This window comes from Elephas maximus, chromosome 20 (assembly GCF_024166365.1).
Source record: "Elephas maximus indicus isolate mEleMax1 chromosome 20, mEleMax1 primary haplotype, whole genome shotgun sequence".
Taxonomy (NCBI): Eukaryota; Metazoa; Chordata; class Mammalia; order Proboscidea; family Elephantidae; genus Elephas; species Elephas maximus.
Genome location: NC_064838.1, coordinates 66,610,187 through 66,637,789, shown reverse-complemented (window position 1 = coordinate 66,637,789; position 27,603 = coordinate 66,610,187). Strand labels below are relative to the sequence as shown.

Sequence of the window (27,603 nt, the reverse complement as noted above, 5' to 3'; positions counted from 1 at the left end):
GCTAACTAGAAGGTTTGCTGAGGATATCCCCGCTCAAGCGAAAGGCAAGGCTAAAAAACAATAGACACCTTCCAAACTTCTCAACAGTTCTATACCTGAGTCAGACTAACATCTGCACAAAACCCAGGCTACACCAATGGGAGCAGGGGTCAGCAAATTTCTTCTAGAACAGGCCAGACTGTACATATTCTAGCCTTTTCTGTCATTTGGTATGTCACAACTACTTAGCTGTACCCACTGTAATGTAAAAGCAGTCCTGGACAATAAGTAAAGAAATGGATGTGCCTGCGTTCTAATAAAACTTTATTTACAAAAATACGTGGCAGGCTATAGTTTGCCAGCCTCTGGACTTGAAAATAGTTGGCTTGACGCTCATTCCCAAATCCCAAATGGGAAACCCCTGTGAATCACAGACTTTAAGACTCAACTTGCTTAGCTTTCAGTATCACCAAGTGATAATCCACTGTCCACTGTGGCTACCCACTGAGAATTTCAATATTAACATCAACAGCAGCAGCAACAGTAATCACAGTGTCAAAAGCAACAACTGGTAATATCACTTACTTTATTCCAGAGAATAAATTACACTTTTCACACACATCATCTCATTTCATCCCCTTAACAGCCCTATGAGGGAAGTGGTATTAATTATTCCCGTTTCACAGATGGGGAAACAGAGGCTCAGAACAATTAAATGTCTTCCCACTTGTGGCATGCTGTCACATGCCACACCTCCCAAGCATGATCATAGCAGGAACTAAGATAATCCATCTAATTAGAGGCATGGGACTAAAATCAAGATCACCAAATAAAGTTTCAGAAATAACCTGCTTCATCTTTGCTAAATTTATAAATGTTTCCCTAGCAAAGAATAAGTCTTTCTTTTGGCAGTCCCACTCTTCAATCAACATTTAATATTTAGCAGTGTTTACATACTGTAGCTAAAGCAGCCCTGATGGCGCAATGGTTAAAGCAATCAACTGCGAACCAAAAGGTCAGTGGTTTGAAATCAAGTCGCTCTGGGGGAAAAGATGTGGCAGTTTGCTTCCATAGAGATTTACAGCCTTGGAAACCCTATGGGGTCGCTGTAAGTCAGAATCGACTCGAAGGCAACAGGTTTGGTGTTTTTGGTTTATCTGTAGCTAATAGTCCCACATCTGGATTGCTACAGTTTTAAGGTGCTGGCCTGAAGTGCCAAAAGTAACAAGAAACATTTCTTACTCCTTCCTGCCCTTTCTTTGTCTATGGGCTAAATACTAAGGAATGTCTCTGGTGAACCAAGTCTCCTTGACATGAGAACCAACATCGCACCGCTTCGGAGTGAAGTAACCACTGGTACTGTGGCATTTTCAGGAAGAACTATTTCAGGCATGAGGATTATACGCCATCACTTGATAACTGTCTCATTCTTTTCTTCTTTTACTCTTATTTCCTCCATTATGTCTAGCAAGTGACTTCACTAGTTCTTCCAAACCAGTCCATATCCTGACGGACTCCCTAAATGACTACAGTTTTACTGAACCAAAAAATACTATTTCTCCAGTATTGCCTATGGCTACTTTTGTACTACCATGGCAGAATAGTTCCAACAGAGACTCTTCTATGGCCTGCAAAGCCTAAGATACTTACTATCTGGCCCTTTACAGAAAAAGTGTGCCAACCAGGGAACTAGAACTATCAGCCCCCTCCATTAATAAAGGCAGTACTCAAATCTAGACACAAAAAAGGCACCCCAGAAATCCAAGAAGGAGACTCCTTAAATCTGCCAGGGTAAACGATACCAATCATCATTCCACCTCAAAGACAGCACGACTTACATACATTCCAAACTAAGGAATGGGAAAAGTTTTGGGTCTTTCAATCCTTTCACTGCCATTTGCAACTGCAGATGCTGACGGGATATAATTTCCAATTTCCTGACTAACAGTGTTATTATTCTAAATTGATGAACTGTAAATAGCAGGCCACTTTAACGCCTCCTCCTAACTGATATCAGAGCCACAGAGTACAAAATGATAAATTTTCTTTGGGCTTCTTGGCAAGAAGCTATATATATATGTAATTTTGGCCTTCATCTCTCAATTTCCTTCATTTATCAGAAATAGTGACAAAAAGGCTCTAATTAGATAATTCTAATGAGAAGGAACTGGTTGTGATGGAAGACTTCAGAATCGCTATCTGTTCCTTGCAAAACAAAACAGATAGGCTATTCTCCCAGTGGGGGCAGGAGATTCATCAATAGACAAAACGATGCAAAAAGCCAATAGATAAAGTGTAATTAAAGATTGGGCCTATAAATCCACACTGACATAAATTTAACAGGATTTGCAGGTAGGAATTCAGGATTGAAAATCAGGGCAACATTATGAAAATGATATCATTCAGTTCTATACACAACAACATTTCATAATACGGAGATTTATTATCAAGACTAATGCTCCGTGCCTCCACGCTGATTCGTACCAAGAATCAGAATTACTCAGCGCCAAAGTAATTTCCAAAGTGGTCCATCTTCCTGGAGTATTCCTCTTTAATTAGCTGTAATACATTTTCCATATATTTTTGAGCATCAAAACCTCTTTTAGAAATACCAATCCATCGATCACATTTTATTTGGAGGTTGTTAGAAGTATAATGCAGAAAGAATTGCATATTGTTACATATCTTTATTTTTTAGACCTTAAAATATAAGAAAATTATTGCCAGTATAGTAGTCAACACAGTGATCACAATGCCTTCCCTCTTCACTGGCTCCAAGGCTGGAAGCAAAAAACAAAAATGAAAAGAAGTACAGAATACCATAGAGTAGAGGGCTGAAATATATTCAATCAACAGGCTCTGACCTGAAAATCACATTGCATTTCTTGGACTTGAGCATAAGAGACCATTTTACCATCTGATACTCTGTAGCATCCAGCAGACATTTAGCCACTCAAGGCCGGCGTTATATTTTCTGCTCTCTGAAATCACAGCACCCAGAAAGAGAACAGAGAACGCTGTGTCTTTTGGAAAATGACAAGTTTGGAACAATAACTTATTAACAAGTAAAGTTCAGAAATAAATGCAAATTGAGGGGAAAAAAAACAAGCTGAGAAAACAGGTGGGAGAGATAAATTAAGGTACTTATAACCTTGAGGAAAAAAAACACGGTTGACTATTTCAACTTCTAGTGAACTACAAAAGGATTGAACAAATAGAACTCAGGCATGAAAGTGATTGGAAGTGTGCTTCCGAGTGAGTTTAATGAGATGTGAACTGGCCTGTGTGATCCCGACCAGAACAGTCCGACTCACCAGAGTAGGCCCAGTACGGGTCGCCAGAGGCCTCGCGTCTGCGGATCTGCACTGAGCTGCCCTGTCTGTTTCCGGGCAGGGTCCCAACGTAGCCTTCTGTCAATGCTGGAAGAGAGGGAGACCCGTAATGAGACAGAGCCATCACCCCACTGGATCACAGGAAGGGGGCATGTGGCCAATGCACTCGGCTGCTAACTGAAAGGTGGCTTGGAAGGAAAGCCTGGCAATCTACTTTTGAAAAATCAGCCACTGAAAACTCTAGGGAGCACAGTTCTACTCTGATGTACATGGGGTCACCATGAATCGGAGTCCACTCAAAGGTCTGGGTGATTCACAGGAACACTTACCTTGGGGATGACTGAATACAGCTTCCTTAGGAGCCCCGGTGGTACAGTGGTTAAGAGATTGGCTGCTAACCAAAAGGTCAGCAGTTCAAATCCACCAGCCACTCTTTGGAAACCCTATGGGCAGTTCTATTCTGTCCTATAGGTCACTATGAGTCAAAATGGACTCAACCGCAAGAGATTATTTTACAAAAAATCAACTTCAGGAGAATCCAGAAAGATTAGCAGGATCACTATTAGTAAAAGCTAGCAGTGAGCCTTGACTTTGTGCGAAGAAGCTGGTATACTGAGAACCTGACATACATTATCTTATTTGACCTGCAAAATAACCACCAGGCAGGAGACACAATTATCGGAATGGTCTGTAGATAAGCAAACAGTAACTTCAGCTTGCCCAAGGTCACAGGAACTAGCAGATGTGGAACCTGTGGTTTTGGCTCTATCTACAAGTACAGCATACCTCCAGGGTGCAAGTGCCCTCTGGCGTCATTTAACCTTCACAGAGCTGGGGTCATCCTACCTCTTGTCTAAATGGAGGAAGTGAGGCTTAGAGAAGGCTAAGTCACCAGTCCCAGGTCACACAGGTAAGCATGCAGCAGACCAGACAGCCAAACAAGAATATACCGCATCAAAGCTAGGGCCTTTGATACCAAACCCTGTTCACACAGCACCATGCATGGCCTGGGAGACACCCCACAGGGAATACCATCTTTCAAATACTTTGGAAAACAAAGACAAAGAAAACAAAAATCCTAAGCAGTATCATCATAAATGGAGAAAAGAGTGAAGTTGTCAAGGATTTCATTTTCTTGGATCCACAATCAACACCCATGGAAGCAGGAGTCAAAAAAACCAGAAGATGCACTGCATTGGGCAAATGTGCTGCAAAAGGTCTCTTTAAAGTGTTAAAGAGCAAAGATGTTACTTGGAAGACTAAGACGTGTCTCACCCAACCCATGGTATTGTCAATCACCTCATATGCATGCAAAAGCTGGGCAATAAACTAATAAGGAAGATCACAGAAGATCGGATGCCTTTGAATTGTGGTGTTGACAAAGAATACTGAATATACTATGGACTGCCAAAAGAACAAACAAATCCATCTTGGAAGAAGTACAGCCAAAATGCTTCTTAGAAGCAAAGATGGCAAGACTTCGTCTCACGTACTTTGGACGTGATATCAGGAGGGACTCACTAATCCCTGGAAAAGGACATCACGATTGGTAAAGTGGTGGGCCAGCGAAAAAAAAGAAGACCCTCAACGAGATGGACTGACACAGTGGCAACAATGGGCTCACAATGATCATGAGGATGGCGCACGACGGGCCAGAGTTTCGTTCTGTTGTACCAGGGTAGCTATGAGTCAGAAGCGACTCGATGGCACCTAACACCACCACCACCACCACATCCTTTGGAGCACAAACAGTCACCTGTTGCACCCAAGGATATGAAACGAGAACTCCTCCAAAGCCAACGATGCTCAGAAAAGAAACACTAAATGATGTATTTTTGAAAAACTCAAAATGAATCCAATCAGCCACATGAAAGCAAAAATACTCTCCCCCATTATTGAGAGCTTCCATCTGTTTGCTGCAGTGTTCAAAGCCCTCCCCCTCTCAGACAATTCATGATGCAAATGTACTTTGTGGTGAACCCATACCTGAATGCACTGACATGTAGGAAGACAAATGGCATAGGTGCCCAGAATGCAAAATTTAATGGAATGATACTTCGAACAAGGCAGGCCAGTTGACTCTGTTAATATTTAAATGCACCCAAACAAAACCAAGCTGTTTTTAAAACGCAATGAAAATGGTTGAGGGAACCGTATATTCAATTTAAGATGGCACCAGGAGAACATTATACCAACTTTACATTCTCCATTCCAAATTTCCAAATTAGTCAATGAAGTGATGATGATGATGATAATGGTAATACCACCACCACCACCACCACCATGATGGTATCAGCCTTGTTGGCAAGGTGACAGTCATCAAGAAAAATCAGGAAACATGAAGTACTTTATGCCTACACTTCAACTGCAAAGATGAACTGTGAGAGAAATAACACTTAGCCCAAAGAACAAAGAGGCTCAGAGATGAGCCCTTTAGAAGGAAATGTGACTCTTATACAATCCAAATGTTGTTGTTTTTGTGGTGTGTCATGGAGTCAGTTCAGACTCGTAATGACTGTATAGGACAGATTAGGGTTTCCAAGCCTGTAATCTTTAGGGGGTCAGATCACCAGGTCTTTCTCCTGCAGAGCAACTGGTGGGTTAAAACCCCTGACCTTTCAGTTAGCAGCCAAGCCCTTCACCACTGCACCATCAGGGATTCTTTAAAATCCAAATACACATCTAAAAAGTAAATACATATCTGGTCATTGGTCCTGAATGACAAAGTCAAAATCTAAGTTACTAGCCAGTTTTACAGTAGAATGAAGGTTTAGGTACCACACAATCCAATCCACAATTTTGCAGATCAGAGATTCAGAGCCCAACGTAGTTAACCAGACGAATCTTCTAGGGACCAAATATAAAATTTCCCGTCTCCTGGTCTTCTTATCTAGGAGTCCCTGTGTGGTGTGGTGCAAATGGTTAAACACTGCTAACTGAAGAGATGGCAGTGTGAACTTTGAGTGGGGCACCACTGCCTGTTTCCTACTTGAGTCAAAATTCAAGTGCAAGAGATTTGGTTGCTATGAAATGCATAAGTTGCCCTTGTTTCAGTCACTTAGAACTGGTTCAAAGGCCTGTCATGAAGCCAACACAAGCCACTGTGAGCAGAACACCTAATTCAGCACTTGGCATATAGCGTTCATTTTTTAATGCCTGTTCTTAAAATTTAATGTAGTAGGTACTTGTTAAGAGTAGCCCTGGTGGCGCAATGGTTAAGTGCTCAGCTACTAACCCAAAAGGTTGTTAGGTCAAACTCACCAGTGGTTTCATGGGAGAAAAGGCTTGGCGATCTGCTCCTGTAAAGACTACAGCCTAGGAAATCCTATGGGGTAGTTCTCTCATACAGGGTCGACAGGAGTCAGAACTGACTTGATGACACACAACAAGAAATTCGTTGCAGAAGACAGTCTCTCTTTTTATAAAAACCATACCCTACTCTACTTTGTTGTTGTTAGTTGCTGTCGAGTCGGCCCCTGATTCATGGAAACCCCATACACAACAGAACAAAACCTTGCCAGGTCCTATGCCATCTCCATGATGGCTTGTTGGTCGGACTTTTGTGATCCAGAGGGTTTTCACTGGCTGATTTTCAAAAGTAGATCACCAGGCCTTTCTTCCTAGTCTGTCTTAGTCTGGAAGCTTCACTAAAAGCTGTTCGGCATCATAGTAACACACAAGCCTCCACTGACAAACGGGTGGTGGCTGCGCATGATGTGCACTGACCAGGAATCAAACCCAAATCTCCTGCATAAAAGGGAAGAATTCCACTACTGACCTACCACCCACTACTACTCCTAACCATGTATAATGTACTGGATGACCACCTCCCATCCTGCCCCCCAGCCAACTAACTCCAGGGGTCCCCTTGTTGGCTTAAGTCAGCTAATCACTGCAAGCCATGCTCCTGGGCCAATGGTGTGTTAGAAGGAAGGTGGAGAGGACATGGAGATGTCTGCCAATCAGAAGACTACTCTCTCTTCTTGAAGGTGTAAAAACATGATCAAGAAGCCTCAAGGTGGTGCCCGAGGGTCAAGAAGGGGGTCAGCAGAGGAGCTCAAAAATTGAAACAAGCCAGAGGACACAAAATCTGAATCAATTCTGTTGACAAAATGTAAGCCCCAGACAAAGCCAATCTGAAGGCAGCCCTATCTGAGGCTTTGTAGTTCCATGAACCAATTATCTGTTAAGGCAGTTTGAGATCACCTTTCTGAACTCTGTATGCAAAAAACTCCCAAATGGTATCAAGGGTTGACTGACTGAAAAGTCACTTCAGTGCGTGATCGTTAATTACTGCATTCATAAAAGGCCATGGTTGGAACTGACCTCTGACTCTTGAGAAACAGTTTTAATTCTCGTGGAGCCCAGAATTCCAGGGTCCATAGGGCTGGGGTGACCCACCAAGGCCATTACTCATTAAATATCCTTTTGAACCTTGAAGAAACTGGTTTGTAAAAGTCACCTTGGAGTCAAACAATGGTCTAGATAAACTAGCAAAACCATTTTGCTTTGGGCATTGTGCTCTTTTGAAGAATTCAGTCAGTTTCAGGAAACAAGACTCCAAAGGTCGGACTAGAGCTATATTTTAGAGTAAACCAGTAATGATTTTAATTGTTCTTCAAGACAGCCTTGTGAGAAACACTTCCTAACCACAAATTGTTTATCAGTTATGTTGCTGCACTTCTTACATGGCGATGTCGATAAGACTAGATATAAAACAGGGCTTCAAATTGGTTCTTCCCAGTTCAATCATGGCTGAAAAAACAACACTGGACAAACTCGAATTTTTAAAATTTGAGTGAATCAAAACCACAACTGGAACAAGAAAATTTACAGGTCGAAGTCCTGCTAGAAACTTAATCTCCCTCTTAGAAAACAAGGGCAGCATATTTGTTGCATAGCAACCAAATCTCTTGCCAGTTGAATTCTGTGCAGAGTTGGAAACAATGTTGCCATGCTCAAAGATGGCAGCGGATAGCACTGCTTTGAACGTCTGTCATTCGTTGTCCTGGCAACAATCCAATCTCATGCATTAGGCTCCTGAATGGGCTCACTAAGCCTCTTCCAAGTCTTCCATTCCAGGGCTTCGACCCATAATTTTTCCCATTCTGGTTATAGTTCTGGATCACCCAAGTTTTAAAAATTCAAGTCTGTTCCAGTTTTGCTTCATCGGCCATGACTGAACCAGTTTGAACGAGTCCTAGGCCCTCATATAAAAGTCGTAAAACGTTCTGTCATCTTTGGAACATTTTTTACTCTAATAGAAATGTTACCATGATTTGAAAATCGTATATTAACTAAACTTCAAACATTTTCTATTATGGCTTAAGATGATTTTTTGTTTTAACATTCAGCCCTGGATTGCTTTAAAAAAAAAACTTATACCCTGGGCCCCACCCCCAGAGATTCTGATTTAATTGGCCTGGAATGAGGCCCAGACATCAGTAAATGTTTTTAAAGCTCCCCAGGTGATTCTGTTTTGAAACCAGAGGCAAGAACTATGGACTTCCCATGGTGAGGCAGATCTAGCGTCCCATTCAACTCTGACATTTCCAACTCTTGCCCTCATAGCTTTTAACTTGACAGGTTAAGTTTAAACACTGATAAAGGGCTGGCCAAGCAGAACTGATATAGCCTGCTGCAGAAATCACACAGGAGTGGCATCAACTTCAGAATTTAGACAAATCTAAGTGAGCCACAACAGAGTTCTAACCTGAAAGCTCACAAATGAGCGAGGCAGAAACAATAAGGAAGGAATGTGGCTTTCTTCCAGGGTATCAGTTCCTGTGCCCTTTCCAAAAGATACCCCTTTTCCTTCATTTTACTTGGAAGATGTTTCTAGAATTGCAATCCCCACTATAAGTCCCTCTTTTATTTCCTGAAAAAGAGGTGCTTTTCATTTCTCAGAACTTCTGAGACCATCAAGGTACTGTATGGGGACACAGGCTGCCAGTAAAGTCTCTTACTGGAGTGCTTTCAGTGCTGGTAGCTGTATTATCTATCCTGCCAGCAAAGCAAAGCAAGACGGAATCTAGAGTTTCAAGTAACAGTAAAATTTCCAAGTTGTTAGAAGCAAACCCTAATTCCAAAAATCTTCATCTACAACAGATGTGTTGTTGCTGCTGTGTACCATCGGTCGATTCCAACTCTTAGCGACCCCATGTGACAGAGGAGAACTGCCTCATAGGGTTTTCGAGGCTGTAATCTTTATGGGAGCAGATCACCAGGTCTTTTCCCCCACGGACAGGTTACTGGGTTCAAACCACCTTTCAGTCATCTCTCACGCAGTCAGCCATTGCGCCATCAAGGCTCCTTGGATATAAGCCATGGGTTTGGGGATCCCATTTGGCCAGCTCCCCAGGCCCACAAAACTATTACTTAAAATGCAAATCTACAAAGATATACCCAATTCAAGGGATAAGAGAGGTAAACATCAAAGAGTTTTCCCCTGGCATTGCAAAGTAATGGGGTCCCCAAGGAACATACCTTCCCAGCCGTCCATATGCACTCCTCTGGGACAGGGACGGGTTACCCAACAAACAAGGTTAGATGTGGTGAAAAACAGGTGAAATTGTGCACTGCAGATTTGTAAGTAAACACAAGTAAGCCTATGCATACCTTGCTTAATATAAACCTGCATGTACTTTGCTTCCTGGTTAATCTGCCCCTGCTCTGGGGTGTAGGGGAGCTGAGATGAGCAACAGAACTGCCTGTCTGAATGTAGTGGGCTGTACACAGCAAGGTCAGGATGGGGGATGGGGGAACACGCTTCCACAGGGCATGCTGAGTGATATGAAGAGCTGTCAGCTCCCTGGGAATGAGCACACGTATCCCTCAATTGCTGTAAGCCTACCAACCCAGTGGAACTTGACGCACGACACATGGTATGTGTTCAGTAAATAGTGAATGAATTGAACGACTACCTACATGAACGATAGAAAGATGAGGGTGTCTGCATTATAGAAGGGGTAGAGGGTACAGTGTATGCAAGGGTGTGTTTACATAAGCCACAAGCAAAGCACCACGTTCTCCTCTATGGATCTCTTTTGAGCCATCTATCAGAAAGAGCAAACATCTAAAACATGAAGCTGAAAGAGAATGATACCAATTGAGTATCTAAGAAGCAAATCTTTACGGAGACGACTCAGAAAGCAAAAGGACCTTACCACCCTGGCACTGAATTTTTTTTGGACATATGAACTACTCATCAAAGGTGACTACATTTAGATTTTTTCCCTTTTTATTTCATCTATGTCAGTAATATGAGATCTCTATTCCCTCCAAGGAGAGACTAACCATGTGTTATTGGCACCTGTGTAATTTAAAACACAAGGAACAAAAAGTTTTAAGCCCTCTCTTCAAACACATTCTAATCACATAATGAGGCTTAAAAAAAAAAAAAAAACTTTAAAAATTATTATTTGAATAGTAGTGGAAAAAGGTATGTGGAGTATACTAAGGAACTTGAAGATTTTTTTTGGCAAGGAGCAAAGACTTGCAAAGAGAAATAATCTGTGCTTCCCAAGTAAAGACACAGCCTCCGCACACCAAATCCCATCAACGTTAAATCTCTGTGTTCTTCTAAGCACCAAGAGCAACCAGCGGTGGCAGAGCCATGATGTGGTACAGCCATGAATCATGCTATTGATTTTCAATATCTTCTGCTTAGAAAATTAAAGTATGCAAATGAATGCCTTTACAGATCCTTACCTTAATGTGAAATTGCATACCTGCTTATGTCAGCAACTTAATTACACAATTAAAAACAGAGCATGCTTATGAAAATATGTAGTTTCACTCTTCAGAACAGACATTAAGTGAAAACTGCCTTTAGTTGTCATGTGACTAACAAGAGGGAGGAGCTGGCTTCACGCGAACATATATTCGACCAGGTTCTACAACAACAAGTCCACTGTGCCTTATGGCACTCAAGTTGTTTGTTAGCAGAATGCTCAGGAGGGCTTTTAGTTGTACTATAGAGCATCAGTGTCTGTCAGTTTGTCGTACTGTGGGGGCTTCTGTGTTGCTGTAATGCTGGAAGCTATGCCACAGGTATTCAGATACCGGCAGGGTCACCCACGGAGGACAGGTTTCAGCTGAGCTTCCAGACTAAAACGGACTAGGACGAAGGACCTGGCAGTCTACTTCTGAAAAGCATTAGCCAGTGAAAACCTTATGAACAGCAGCAGAACACTGTCTGATATAATGCTGGAAGATGAGCCCCCCAGGTTGGAAGGCACTCAAAAGACGACTGGGGAAGAGCTGCCTCCTCAAAGTAGAGTCCGCCTTAATGACGTGGATGGAGTCAAGCTTTCGGGACCTTCATGTGCTGATGTGGCATGACTCAAAATGAGAAGAAACAGCTGCAAACATCCATTAATAATCGGAACCTGGAACGGACGAAGTATGAATCTAGGAAAATAGGAAATCGTCAAAAATGAAGTGGAACACATAAACATCAATATCCTAGGCATTACTGAGCTGAAATGCACTGTTATTGGCCGTTTTGAATCAGACAATCATATAGTCTACTACACTGGGAATGGCAACTTGAAGAGGAAGAGTGTTGCATTCATCGTCAAAAAGAACGTTTCAAAATCTATCCTGAAGTACAATGCTGTCACTGATAGGATAATATCCATATGCCTACAAGGAAGACCAGTTAATATGACTATTATTCAAACATACGCACCAACCACTAGGGCCAAAGATGAAGAAATAGAAGATTTTTATCAGCTGCTACAGTCTGAAATTGATCGAACATGCAATCAAGATGCATTGATAATTACTGGCAATTGGAATGCGAAAGTTGGAAACAAAGAAGGATCAGTAGTTGGAAAATATGGCCTTGGTGATAGAAACAATGCCAGAGATCGAATGATAGAATTTTGCAAGACCAACGACTTCTTCATTGCAAATACTTTCTTCACCAACATAAACGGCAACTATACACATGGACCTCACCAGATGGAATGCACAGAAATCAAATTGGCTACATCTGTGGAAAGAGACGATAGAAAACCTCAATATCATCAGTCAGAACAAGGCCAGGGGCCAACTGTGGAACAAACCATCAATCGCTCATATGCAAGTTCAAGCTGAAACTGAAGAAAATCAGAGCAAGTCCACGAGAGCCAAAATATGACCTTGAGTATATCCCACCTGAATTTAGAGATCATCTCAAGAATAGTTTTGACGCATTGAACACTAGTGACCACAGACCAGACAAGTTGTGGAAGGACATCATCCATGAAGAAAGCAAGAGGTCACTGAAAAGACAGGAAAGAAAGAAAAGACCAAGATGGATGTCAGAGGAGACTCTGAAACTTGCTCTTGAGTGTCGAGCAGCTAAAGCAAAAGGAAGAATTCATGAAGTAAAAGAACTGAACAGAAGATTTCAAAGGGCCTCGCGAGAAGACAAAGTAAAGTATTATAATGACACATGCAAAGAGCTGGAGATAGAAAACCAAAAGGGAAGAACATGCTCGGCGTTTCTCAAGCTGAAAGAACTGAAGAAAAAATTCAAGCCTCGAGTTGCAATAGTGAAGGATTCCATGGGGAAAATATTAAACGACGCAGGAAGCATCAAAATAAGATGGAAGGAATACACACAGTCATTATACCAAAAAGAATTAGTCGATAATTCAACCATTTCAGGAGGTAGTGTATGATCAGGAACCAATGGTACTGAAGGAAGAAGTCCAGGCTGCTCTGAAGGCATTGGTGAAAAACAAGGCTCCAGGAATTGATGGAATATCAATTGAGATGTTTCAACAAACAGATGCAGCGCTGGAGGTGCTCACTCGTGTATGCAAAGAAATATGGAAGACAGCTTCCTGGCCAACTGATTGGAAGAGATCCATATTTATGCCTATTCCCAAGAAAGGTGATCCAACCGAATGTGGAAATTATAGAATAATATCATTAATATCACATGCAAGCAAAATTTTGCCGAAAATCATTCAAAAACGGCTGCAGCAGTATATCGACAGGGAACTGCCAGAAATTCAGGCCGGTTTCAGAAGAGGACGTGGAACCAGGGATATCATTGCTGATGTCAGATGGATCCTGGCTGAAGGCAGAGAATACCAGAAGGATGTTTACCTGTGTTTTATTGACTATGCAAAGGCATTCGACTGTGCAGATCATAACAAACTATGGATAACACTGTGAAGAATGGGAATTCCAGAACACTTAATTGTGCTCATGAGGAATGTGTACATAAATCAAGAGGCAGTTTTTCAGACAGAACAACAGGATACTGATTGGTTTAAAGTCAGGAAAGGTGTTTGTCAGGGTTGTATTCTTTCACCATACTTATTTAATCTGTATGGTGAACAAATAATCCGAGAAGCTGGACTATATGAAGAAGAACAGGCCATCAAGATTGGAGGAAGACTCACTAACAACCTGCGTTATGCAGATGACACAACCTTGCTTGCTGAAAGTGAAGAGAACTTGAAGCACTTATTAATGAAGACCAAAGATCACAGCCGTCAGTATGGGTTACACCTCAACATAAAGAAAACAAAAATCCTCACAACTGGACTGATGAAGAACATCATGATAAACGGAGAAAAGATTGAAGTTGTCAAGGATTTCATTTTACTAGGATCCACAATCAACAGCCACGGAAGCAGGAGTCAAGAAATCAAAAGACGCATTGCATTGGGCAAATCTGCTGCAAAGGACCTCTTCAAAGTGTTGAAGAGCAAAGATGTCACCCTGAAGACTAAGGTGTGCCTGACCCAAGCCATGGTATTTTCAACCACATTATACGCATGTGAAAGCTGGACAATGAATAAGGAAGACCAAAGAAGAGTTGACGCCTTTGAATTGTGGTGTTGGCGAAGAATATTGAATATACCATGGACTGCCAAAAGAACGAACAAATCTGTCTTGGAAGAAGTGCGGCCAGAATGCTCCTTAGAGGCAAGGATGGCGAGACTGTGTCTGACATACTTTGGACATGTTGTCAGGAAGGATGAGTCCCTGGAGAACGACATCATGCTTGGCAGAGTACAGGGTCAGCGGAAAAGAGGAAGACCCTCCATGAGATGGACTGACACAGTGGCTGCAACAGTAAGCTCAAGCATAACCACGATTGTAAGGATGGCGCAGGACCGGGCCGTGTTTCGTTCTGTTGTGCACAGGGTTGCTGTGAGTCGGAGCCGACTCGAGGGCACCTAACAACAACATAGAGCTTCAGGAATCCCTGGGTGGTGTAAATGGTTGATGTGCTTGGCTGCTAACAGAAAGCGGAGAGGTTCAAGCCCACGCAGAGGCACCTCAGGAGAAAGGCCTGGAGATCTACTTCTGAGAAATCAGCCATTGAAAACCCTGTGGAGCCCAGTTCTACTCTGACACACATGGGGTCGCCATGAGTTGGAATCTACTCAACAGCAACTGGCTAACCGGTTATGGTGCTTTGTGCAACTGGGATGGCAGTAAGGCAACCATCACAGAAGGCACAGGAGAAGCCCACTGGCGTACACTGTACACTGGCAGAGAATTGCTCCTCCAGGAAGTCCCCTCTGGTGCAATTTTAACCAACACACTCTCTATCCTTCCCTCTCTCGGCTGCACTAACATAAGGTTTGTCAAACTCAGGCAGCCTTCAAGGGCTGGATAGTGTAATAATGAAATGGGTTTAGAAAAGAAAAATCCAGCTACTTACGTCACCCAGGAGAAGTTGATTCTCTCAATTTTGACAAGATAAAAGTGGAGATTTCAAAACCAATATCCTTAACTAGCCAATGACGCTTATGTCTCACTCAGCAGGAGAAATCTTAAGTCGAGCTGGTTGCTATGCCAAAAGCAAAATGAGTGACAGGTATTTTCGTCAGGGAGTTTTCATCAACTCTATCACCCTTCAGAACTTCTACTACATATACCACGTTCCCAGCCTGAAGCAAAAAAGATAAAAATGTTCCCAGGCCCAAAGGCCCAATCCTTTCACGTAAGAATATCCTAAGAGTTACCTATCCTTGTAAGATAGCAAAACACAATTGTTTCCTATATTCATGATTTAACTTCCCAGAGCCACTGGCCATGGCTTATAATGAGAAATGTTTTCATTCTGGGAACATAATAGCAGATGTGAATCCCATCTGCCCAGCCGTATTTCAGGAGGATTCTGTGTAATCCTTATTCTCAGTGTTTCACAGAGATTTTGAATTGGGGAGAAAAAAAAAAAAGGAAATGACTTTAAAGCTGCTTTAACCCTTCCCATTAATTCACAGGGTGACTGTTTTGCATACAACGACCCCAACTCCTCTAAGCTCTGCATCACAGATGTCTTTTCTTAGGTCTTACTGTCTGAGAGAAGGAAGGGTCACGGGATATAGACAGGATGAAAGTGTATGTCGTTACATATTGATAGCGAATGTTTTTCTTCCAAAATTGCAAATGCAAGAAGAGAAGTTACAAAGTACAGCTAACTTCTGCATTTGCCAAAGGTGGTCCATTTACAAATTCGTTTGTGTACCTGCAAACGAAGGCAGAGACTGAGGTGTTCCCCAAGAAAGGCACAGGGCCACCATGCATTCTTAAATAACCACTGCATTCTTTCAAGGCCCTGGTGGCACAGTGGTTCATCATTCAGCTGCTAACCAAAAGGTTAGCAGTTCGAATCCACCAGCCGCTCCCTGGAAACCCTATGGGGCTGTTCTACTCTGTCTTATAGGGTCCTATGAATCAGAATTCACTTGATTAAAAAAAAAAAAACATAGAAATGGGTTTTTTTTTTTTTTACTGCATTTTTCCATACTACTGTTTTATCTTATTTTGAACCCAAACTAGGATGTTTTATCACAAGAATATCCCAAAGTTTCATCTACAACATGGCCCCATTTCTTGTTATACCCAAAGCAAAATAGTGAGTGATGCTTAACGATATTTCCACTTAACTGTATGTTCAATTCTAGGTCATTCCAAAGGACTTAGAAGCCTGGGAGAATAGGTCATCTTCCACTCAAAATTGAAAACATCAGAACAAAGAAATTCTGGCTCCCACATGCCAAAATGGAAATTATTTAGAATGATGGATGGATGGCATTCATACAAGGAGTCCAAGTTCTCTGCCAGAGTTACTGCCAAAAATAAGCCCTCTAAAAATAAGCAATAAGCACTCACATTTTCAAATCTAGAACACAGATTTCCAGAATGGCAGAGAAGCAGTTAAGCAAGCTGTTTATTATCTAACTGCTCATACAACAAATTAAAGATCCCTCAAGGATGGTGAAATTTCCATAAAGCACAATTCTCTCTAAATTTTAAAGAGCATTTAAAAAAAAAAAAAAGCATTTAAGAACTTTAAATCCCACACAATAGTCTAAAATGAATAAATCTTTATCTCTTTTGTGGCTACAATAGGCAAAAGTATCAAATTAAAAAGTAATTAAATATTCCAATCAGTCTCTCATTTCCTTTGTGCCTATATTTCAATTAATTGTAGTAAAATGTACTTGGTGAGCGTCCCAAGAAGTAGAATCAAGAAGTTTTTTCCTTTCTAACTAGAGCATTACAAATGGTCTGTCTAGTTGTTTATAATACTGAGCTAACCTCAAATACAACAGACTATATTATAGTAGATTACCTGTTTTATCATATCCAAACGCACTCTATTGTCCAAACTACAAAAAGGAATTTGATCATCTAAAGTGATAAAGAGACCTAATATTGAGCCCTGATTTTTTTTTTTTTTTAGGTAAAATAGATTACTAAACCTCAGAGGCAATTCAAGGGAAAAGGAGAATCACACAGCTATGGAATGTTCCGGGGGCAGGGAACGACACAGAACAATCTTGTAAGACTGAGTGACATCAGGCAGAAAAGCAAAATAATGTTCCTTCCTTATTTTATTCTAAAATAACACCAATTTCAAAAGGCAGAATCTTTTTTTTTTTTTTTAATTAGACTAGACTACAAGGGATGAAAAATCACAGTCATCCCCCCACTCTTAGCTCTGTCATAGTTTAAAAATTTCAAAATGGAAAATACATACTTCCCGGCAGGTCTGAGAAAAGGCACACTTAGAAAACTGACATACAACGGGGCTCATTATACATGTGCGACGAACATCCGAAAAATACCACGACGTTCAATCAGTAACGTTCGCCCTCCTCAAAATGAATTGGGCTCCTGGCTTCAAATATTTTACATCAGACAGAAATAAATCGACCAAGTATTCCAGTCCATTTTAATACTGTTTGGTTTGCAAAGAATCAAATCTCTTCATCCTATCATCATGTTACCAGGAAAACGAGGCTTAATCATCAGTAGCGTTGTGGTGATGCCAAATGTCGCAAGTCTGGGCGTGCGATTTTCAACTGTGACATATCTGTGAATCCTTAATCTCCTACCAAAACCGAAAGCCAAACCACGTGCCATCAGGTTGATTCCAACTCATGGCGAGTCCATGTGTTGCGTGGTAGAACTGCACTCCGTAGGGTTTTCAAGGCTGCGGTTTTTCAGAAGCTAGTCCCCAGGCCTTTCTTCCAAGGCTCCTCTGGGTGGGTTTGAATGGCCAACCTCTCAGTTAGCAGCGGAGGTGCTTAACCATTTGATCACCCAGGGACTCCTTAATGACCAAAGTACCCGGTAAATACAGCCCTGAGGTTGCACGCTGATGGTCGACACGACAAACACAGACATCCATGCAGGTGTTTTGTTTCATCCACTGTGTGTGCACACATATATGCACATCTGTGTAATTAGGTGTCACCATGTGAAAATCCAGGAGATAATCCCAGTACCTTTTTAAATTATTATTATTATTATTGGAAGATCTGGACCCCGTTTCCAGTGACAACGATACCTTATGTCAGTAGCGACTAGCTCTTTAGAGAACAGTCATGACTAACCAGCTGGCCACACACCCCACCTAGTTCCATTTTATCATTTCTATTTTCTGTCTATTCCCTGTGTCCATCTGAGTTTGCTGCCCAGGGCCTGGCCCAGTAAATCCAGCCCAGTAATACGTTATTTACTAAGTCAATTATTGCCTATGATATAAAAAAAAAATAGGTACTATTAAAAGTGCCACCAATACCCATACACTGGCTCATATAATTCTTCCAATGATCCTATAGCTTAGGTATAATTATTCAGAAAAAGTGTGTGATCTGCCCAAGAACACATAGGCCTGAATGCAGATATTATTCTGAAACCTGTACAATTGACACTATGCTACAAATATTATTTTAAAAATTGGATTTTACGAATTGTAAAGATCTCTGTGAGTTAATGGCTATGACACCTGCTCAAAGGTAAAAAAGCATCACAAACGAAAAACAGTTTCCACATGAGCCTGAGAAAATGGAAACCGTAACAATGTAAAGAAAAAAAAAAAAAAAGTTGTCTAAGTTACTCTTCCCATCAAGATGGGCAAGTGTTTAGGATGAAGTCATGTTCAGATAGTGCTGGCAGAACACTGTAGAGTGATGTCCTAATGGGTTTCAGAGGACAACCAATAATAATTACATAAACACTGGCTATCGTCTATAAAAAAGAAAGTCACTACCTTCTATTCCAAGCAGAGATAAACATTAAGTTACCACTTGAATTAAGGATGCAGATATAAAAGGGATATACTGATGGCGTGAATCCTCTTCATTCACATTCTTTCGTTGGAAATTTATAATCGTGACTGTCTAGTAAGTTTTTATCCCCAAGAAAGGATAATTTTCATAAGCTGGGCATTTTGTGTGGCTGAGTCATTTAGACACACATACCAGTTCATGGCAACCCCACGTGTTGCCAAGCAGAACTGCAGTCCAGATGGTTTTCAGTGTCTGTAACTTTTGGGAGACGAGCCCTGGTGGCACAGTGGTCAAGTAATGAGCTGCTAATCCAAAGGTTGGTGGTTTGAACCCCCCAGACGCCCCATGGAGACACAGGCGTGGCAGTCTGCTTCCGTAAAGATAACAGCCTGGCAACCCTACGGGCAGTTCCACCCTCTCCTGTAAGGTCTCTATGAGTTGGAATCGGCTTAGTGGTAACAAGTTTGGGTTTTTGGTTTTCTGACCTTTGGGAAGTAGGTCACCAGGCCTTTCTTCTGAGGTACCTCTGTATAGATTTGAACCACCAACCTTTCAGCTTGTGCCATCATAGGACTCGTTATACATACATTCCAAGGGAAATACTGGATGAATATTATGTTTTTGTTTTTGTTTTTTTAAAATAGAACAAAAAGAAGTGGAGAAAAGAAAACCCTACTTGAATATTGTTGGGTACCCATTTCAGAACAATGGCATGCCTACCAACTCTGCAAAAACTATAGCGGCAAGGAGATAATTCACTTTTCCAAAGCCAAGAGGTAAGCGAGCTTCATGGCAGCAAAAATCCCAGCGAAAATAATCCCCAGCTATGGCTGATGACAGAAAACATCTCATCCACACAGACTCCAGGCCAAAGGGTTCGCAATTAAATTTGAAAAGTTTCTAGTTCCATCTAGCACTCCAACCATTTCACCTCTTTCCTCAGGACACCACATCACAGCAGGGTGGACCTGATTCCAAGGTTTTCGGCCTAGTAAAGCCAAAGGTCTGTGATGTCTAGGGTCACCTTGGAGCCACCCCTTATATCCTGGCCAGCCAGTTGCTCGGTGGCCTGTATATGTCTATTCTCCAGAGCTCTGTGCTTCTGTTTGCAATGTATCTATTCCACCTCATGTTCACCATCCGCTTATGTGTGTACATTAAAATAGATCTGTGAGCCATAGGGTTTTCACTGGCTGATTTTCAGAAGCAGGCCACAGGCCTGTTTTCCTAGCCCGTTCTAATCCGGATGCTACACTGAAATCTGTTTGCATGACAACAACACACAAGCCTCCACTGACAGACAGGTGATGGCCGCACATGAGGTGCTCTGGCTGGGAATTGAACTCGGGTCTCCCGCATGGAAGGCGAGAGTTCTACCACTGCCCTCATCTTCTGGATCTGGGTATAAGCAAATGGAGCTGTAAGACCTAAGTAAAAGATAATAAGTTAAACCTATGGCACTTCATCTCTATGGTGACGGTGAAGATTTTGTCATTAGCAACTGTTCAGGGTTGTCTACAACCATGAAAATCTGTTCATGGGCAAATATGCTTTCTGGCTGTTAAGGAGATACATTACTAAATTTAACACACTCTGCTATGTTCGAAGCCCATGGGGCCATTTCTCCCTCCTAAGAAACAGACCACATTGGCTTTGCTTGATTCAGTCAATGTAGGCCTGTCCCTGGTATTTAAAAGAAAGAAAAAGAAAAAAGGAATTGGGTTAGCATTGCCCAGGCAACCACTTTAATGTTGCTGGTCAGAATATCCCAGGGCTTCATTTTGCATCTCCATTTTTCTTAGGTGTTAGATTCGCTTCCTTTGCAGCAAGAAAGAGCTTTGCTTTGTTCTCTTCAACTGCAAAAAGAAATCATCGGAAGGAATATCTTGCATTCTGCTTTGCTTGAAGAGGAGTTATTAGCTCGAAATAACACAACCTATTTTTTTTACTTATTCAGCCTCAATGCAAATCACTTAAAAGGCTATTACAATCCTTAAGTAAAATGATTTAAATTAAAAAATTTTAACCACATAAAAAATTTCACCAGATCACGTCCAGATAGCTAAAGCACTTATCTCTAAGACTGCTTTACTAGCTCTAAAAGCCATTTCTTACAATGATTTCATGAAAAAAAATTTTTTTTTCCGTATTTGGAAAAAGGGTTATTTAACCAAAAGTCGTTTTTCTAATGAAGAAACTGTAGCTACTAAATGAGGTAGGTGTTTTGTTTTGTTGCTGCTGTTGTTTTTAAGTAGTGCTTTTTCTACAACCTTGCATGACTTTAACCAATTTACCGCAGGACCCATCTGAAGAGTCAAATGGGAAAGTGGTTTTATGACTACAGAAAGCTCACAAACAAAATTGAGTGTTCCCGTTCACTATTTCTTTTTACCCTCTCAAAACTTATTAGTATACAAGAAACTGAATGAAATCAATTTCAGGTAGACTTTTCAACTCTGAATTTAAATTCTTTTATGACTCTGCAATACAGCCAATCAAGCTGGAGGTAAGAGGGAAATTTTTTTTTTTTAATTATTTAAATAAATAGACTGATGTTGAAAGGATATTTTGTATCTTTGGGGCTCCCTCTCAGGCAACAATGAAAGAAACAAATTGTTCCCTTGATGTTTAGACAGTCGATGAGAAAGATGGAACATACACAGCAGAATACTCTAGAGCAAAGTGGTACAACACACGTACCAAAACTACAGGACTGTAGATGACTGAAACTCTCAGTAAATTTTGAAAAAAAAAAAACTTTCCTTTAAGTGTTACTTACAAAGCTTTGTTAAACAGATCTATCATTAAATATCACCTCTGCATAATTAGAGTAAACGTAAAAGGAATAGAAGGTATTTAGAAATTAATGGAGACCTTGGGTTTTTCTTTCATGCTAGTCATGTTTGGCTTAATCCACTCTATGATATTTAACACAATGGAATCAAAAAATGAAGAAAAGAAAGTCTACAGATTTCGAGTGTTTCAGAAATCATGCATGGTACTTGAGGTTCATTCAGGCACCAATGCTTCAGAAAAAGCAAGGAGAATATAAAAGTTACTTTGTGACGTGCATTTAGAAACTCTGTCTTCACCCCTGCATGTGGGGTGTGGTGGTCTTTAAAAGAAGCGCTCTCACCACAGAGTTCCTATTAAAATTATTTTATGCCCAGTGAAGAGACGCTTAATCTCAAGATGAAACAGCAGACACAATGAGAAAACGGAGCTAAAGATACTGTGGCAAAACAAAGATTTAAAAAAATATGTTTTCAGAAGGAGTAAGGGTTTTTAAAATTTGCATCTCAATGTCAAAGAGATAAATTCATCACTAAAATTCCTGGCAAGCTGCTTTAGTTTCTAAAAATAATTAACAAAGATGCTGATGATAGCTGACTTTTTTTTATATATAACTTCTACTGTGTGCCAGAAGTCACTGTGCTGAGCTGTTCAACTGGATTATTTTCTTTAATCCTCACAAGAACTTCAAGGGCTAAGTCCTCTCATCATTCCCATTTTAAAAACCAGGCAACCGAGGCACAAAACGGTTAAGTGCCTTATGGAGGTCACATTAGTACATGGCAGAGAAAAGAATTCAAACCCAGGAACTCTAACCAATCCAGGAAGGAAATGAAGCTCCACTGAGGCTCCCATACAAAGTCTGAGGGCCTAGAACATGAAATTCAAAGTTGCATATCTAGGTGCTATCGAAAGAAGGATAAAAAGACCCAAACATAAAATGCTATCACAGAACATCTTTGGATTAATACAGGCAACGTGACCTCTGAACCAGAACCTCCGGGACAATTTTAATTTTAAATATTCTGTTTCTAGGACCCTACTAGATACTCCGATGCCCAACCCTGTGTGCCAGAAGAAAGTGTGTTTTCGTTTGTCCTTTTAAGAGATTTCACACTGAAAAAACTCACGCTGTAAAAACTTCCCAGTTGCACTAAAAGAATACTATAATAAAAGTCATAATTCCTGAAAATTATGACAAGGTTTGCAAGAATTCTAACACTGTGGCCTACACAGGAAGAAGGCATTACGCTAACACCAGCTAAGTGCTGAGAAAATAATTCATTCTCTCTGAAACAGGAAAAGAGAAAGTTCCACGTGGGCATATGTGCACATTTAAACTGAGAATTGGGGATCAGAAGCCTTTAGAATGGCGAGTCCAATACAGTAGCCTCTGGCCACACACACCTGGCTTTCCTAAATTGAGATATGACCTAAGTGTAAAATATACAGAGGATTTCAGATACTTCATAGGAAAAAGGAATGTAAAATATGTCATTAATATTTTCATACTGATTACATGTTAAAATAATAGTTCGGGTATACTGGATTAAAGACAACACACTGCTGAAATTAATTTCACCTACATTTTACTTTATTGTTGCTAATAAACAAACCAAAAACCAAACCCACTGCCATCAAGTCAATTCCCACTTACAGCGACCCTACAGGATAGAACTGCCCTGTAGGGTTTCCAAGGGTGTAATCTTTACGGAAGCAGACTGCCACATCTTTCTGCCGAGTACCGGCTGGTAGGTTCAGACTGCCCACCTTTCGGTGAGGAGCTGAGAGCTTCACCACTGCGCCACCACTAGAAAAGTGAAAAGTGCATAAGGCATTGTATGGGACAGCGGAGCAGAGAAAATAGAAAGGAAAAAAGTAGAGGAAAGAAGCCTCCTTCAACTAAGTAGCTGAGGCATGGTGCTTTACAGACCTGAATTGTCACTTTTGTGGTGTACTTCCTACTAATGCTCCTCCCCGAAGGACAAAAGGTGACCTAGAATGTTGACGTCAAGCCCTCCCTCCTCCTCCTCTCTACCTACCCCATTCCCATAAGCTAGGTCTCCTGCTTTCTACTTCTTCTATTCAAAGGACTGCTAACTCCATGGAAAGGAGACAAATTTTTATAAAGCCTTGTGGATCCACTTGTCTGCACACTGGCTTAGTTACAGAAATAGCTGTAAGGCTCATACAACCTTCTGAAGACCTGTCCCTTGGCACTGAGGGATTTGCACAGAGCAGCAGAGTGCTAAGTTATGAAGAAAGTGCCTTCATTTCACACATTACTGTTTCTAGAAGACATACCCAAATAAACAATGTGTTCACCCTAGAAATACAGTCCCCCCTCTTGCAATGACCACAGACATTTTCCAAGTAATGTGATTTTAGGATCTTTCCCCAGACTTTATACCCACTTCTTCACAATGTGATAAAAGACAAAAGCAAACTTCCTAGGCAGTCTCGGCGTTGCAGGGGGTGCCCAATTCACCTCCTGACCATATATCTCAGTGCCAGCTTTTCGTGCCAAAAAGATGTCCCTTTGGGCACACAGCCTTAAATGCCCAAACTGCTGGTTTAAAATGATGGTGTGGGGTCATTGGTGATTCAGTGGTAGTATTCTCACCTCCCATGGGGAAGACCTGGGTTTAATTCCTGGCCTGTGCTCCTCTTTGCACAGCCACCACCCATCTATCTGCAGGTTTGTGTGTTGCTATGATGCTGGACAGGTTTCAGCAGAGCTTCCTGACTAGGACGTGCTAGGAAGAGAGGCCTAGCAATCCACTTCCCAAAATCAGCCAATAAAAACCCTAGGAGCCACAACCGTCCTTTCTGCCATGGATCAGGTGGATGGTGCAGGACCCGGCAGCATTTTGCCCTGAAGGGCATGAAGTCGCCGCCATGAGTCGGGGGCCAACTCGATGGCAGCTAACAATGACACAGGAATCATCCTCAGATTGTGATTCTGATGATCTGCTTTGAGGCTCAAGAATAAACTTCTTAACAAGGTCTCCCCCTGCCCCAACCCTGGGAACAAACGCAAGTAGTCAGCCCATATTCTGAGCAACACGAGAGCATTCAAATTATCAATACTGTAAATCTGCTAATGGACAAGGAAACTGAGAACCTTTTACAAAATATGTTTAGAAAAGTATTTTTAAATAAGCCCTCTAAAAAGATGTGTTTGCAGAAAGCCTGAAGATTGAAAAAAAAAAAAAAAAAGTGTTCTGCATTACTCTCTGCTCTGGGTTTTGAAGGTCACAGGAAAACTCACCCACAACAGATGTGGCCTGGTTTGAACCATAAAGGTCTGCACGGCTAATGATAGTTAGCATAAAAGCATAGCAGCTGAGGTGCGGTAGCTGCAACAGTTGGTGGGCGCCAGCCCAGCAGGATATGCCCCTGGCTTTGCCAAAACAGACAGTATCCCTTGCAGGCAATCTGCCCATGAGTGGGAAGAGCAACTTACATGGAAGAGTCCCATGAAAAAAATCACTGCAAGCCTAAGGAAGATCCATCAAAGCGTACCTAAGTCGTGAGGTAAGACGCACCGTCACTCCTGGAGTGAATGGAGTCATGAACATTACTTCCCTGGAGACTCTGTTCAGTCCGTGACTGGTCAATAGTCATATTAACACACATGGAGGCATTTCCACTATAAATTCTTTGTTTGATAGCATTTATTGCTTTTTTATTATTATTATAAAAGCAATAAATATCTGTTGTAGAAGCAGATTAGGCCAAGTACATTAATGAGCAGAGTAGGTTAAATAGATATGTACATAAAAAGCATAAATGAGAAAATAAAAATAACCACAACCACTGTTAAAATTTTGGTGTAATTCTCTCCTCTATTCCAGTAATCAATAGGCTCTTTTTTTTTTTTTTCAAGCATGTTGAGTCTTTCAAAAGTGAGTTAAACCTTACACCCTCCGAAACGGAAGCATGTGTAAAAGTACAGCTCATTTCCCTGCGCCACCACTAACAGCCAGAGTGACGTGCCAACATCTAACTGTCTTGGCTAGAAAAGGAGAGGATTTAGGCAAACAACTAGTGTGGTCAGTTCAAGTCCTGACATGGTCTAATTTCAACAACCCTACCTTTCCTGTTCTCTAATCTAAGCCAATCAAAAGCAAATATGGCAAACTGGTGGCCCACCATATGCAGCCCACAAATAAATTTCCCTCAGCCCACAAAGCTTATTTTTTTATGTCAACCAGTGGCCAACATTTCCAAAGAGAAAAGAACACATGAAAATCAAGACTTTAATCTTCTCTTAAAAAGCTGTAGCATCAAATCACCCTGAACCATATGGCAACAGCTGGCTGGTGTAAACGTTCTCCCCCATCACCGTCCTTCCTACCAATCGCTAGTCTCTGTATGAGTCATTTTTTTTTTTAACCTTTGAAAATTATGATATGACATTACAATAACCTAAACTACCCTCCCAAACAGTCTGAGCTCCAGCCTTATCCCTGTTCCCTCCTCTACTTCCAAACTACTACACTCAGAAAAATGCTATAGAAAATCAAAATTAAATTCAATAGCTCAATCTTCATACGTGGGAATAGCTTAACACATCACAACCCAGAAGAACCGGCAATCTAGCACGGAAGATTGCTGAGGATTCAAAACTTACAAAAATAATTCTTAATGGTGGAGCTTCAGGCACCCAAAACAGGCCATTTCGGAGCCAGGCAGGAGGAGGCAGAATTCAACCAGCAGCATATAATGGGTTATAAAATGGCCTTGTAGGCATCTTACATATTCTACATAGGAAATTACCTATTACAATGATATTTAGCACTTTGGGGGTATTATCAATTTAATAGCTGTACATTTCCATTATAAAAATCCTCAACACAAGTGAGATTTGATATTATACTCCCCCAAAATTATTTACCTCATTTATCTTAATAAAAAATATACTCTAACAATCAGATCCTATCTATTTTCTACCATCAACCTGTACACATCTCTATTCATGGTGAAAAATTTCCTACCAAGTCATAAATGAAGAGACCCTTGAACTTGAAAGAGATGGTAAGCAAACAGACAGAAGGGTAATCAGAAGCCCCCAAAACAAAGATTCTACACGTAAACCACAGTAATAAAATTTGACTGAAGTTTAAAGATAAGAACTGCAGCTCCACACAGATTCATGCCACAAGGTCATAGACGATGATTCATCGGAAATATTTAGAGAGGCTAGATTAAATATGTAGGGAGGGCTTACTCTCTACCACCCATCTTAGCCACGGTCAAACAACTAGCTCTTCTCCAGCTAAAACTCAACAGTGCCTTGTTTGATAATGGTCATGCCAACAACCAGCAGTGTAGCTGCCATGTGCCTGTCCTAAGCTCAAAGCATGTGTACCTCAAGGATCATAGCACTATCCTGCTGAGCCAGGCCCTGTCCTCTCAATCCTGCTCAAAAATAGATTCCAGAAAGAGAATAAAATAAAAGAGACTATAAGCTTGTTGTTGCCACTAGTTGCCACCAAGTTGGCTCTGACTCATGGCAACCGCATGTACAACAGAATGAAACACTGTCCCGTCCTGTGCCGCCTTCACGATCGTTGGTATGCTTGGGTCCACTGTTGTGGGCACTGTGTATTTTGAGTGCCTTCCAACCTAGGGAGCTCATCTTCCAGCACTGTATCAAACAATACTCTGTTGTGATTCTTAGGGTTTTCACTGGCAAATTTTCAGAAGGAGATAATCAGGAGGAGGAAGGTAGGCAGTGAATCAAGTCTTCAAAAGAGATTATGATCAAAATGGAAAAACAAAGTGGAAAAAATCACTCTATCCAATTTTAAAACTAGTTATATAGCTATTGTAATCAAGACTGTATGGTATTGGTGGAAGAATAGACACAAAGATTCATAACACAGAATAGAAAAAACCATAAATAGATCCACACAGCACAGTAATCTGATTTTTTTTTAAAGGTGCAAAAG

The 27,603-nt window shown here is 41.2% G+C and overlaps 1 protein-coding gene across 3 annotated transcripts in view; it reads right to left on the bottom strand.

Annotated features, from left to right (window-relative positions):
* PTPRG (protein tyrosine phosphatase receptor type G) overlaps window positions 1-27,603 on the bottom strand; it is an 823,034-nt gene that overhangs the window by 609,408 nt on the left and 186,023 nt on the right. For all 3 annotated transcript variants that reach the window (XM_049861696.1, XM_049861694.1, XM_049861693.1), the window contains exon 2: window positions 3,294-3,398. In XM_049861696.1, the coding sequence (XP_049717653.1) occupies window positions 3,294-3,398 (105 nt within the window). The remainder of the gene's footprint in view (window positions 1-3,293; window positions 3,399-27,603) is intronic.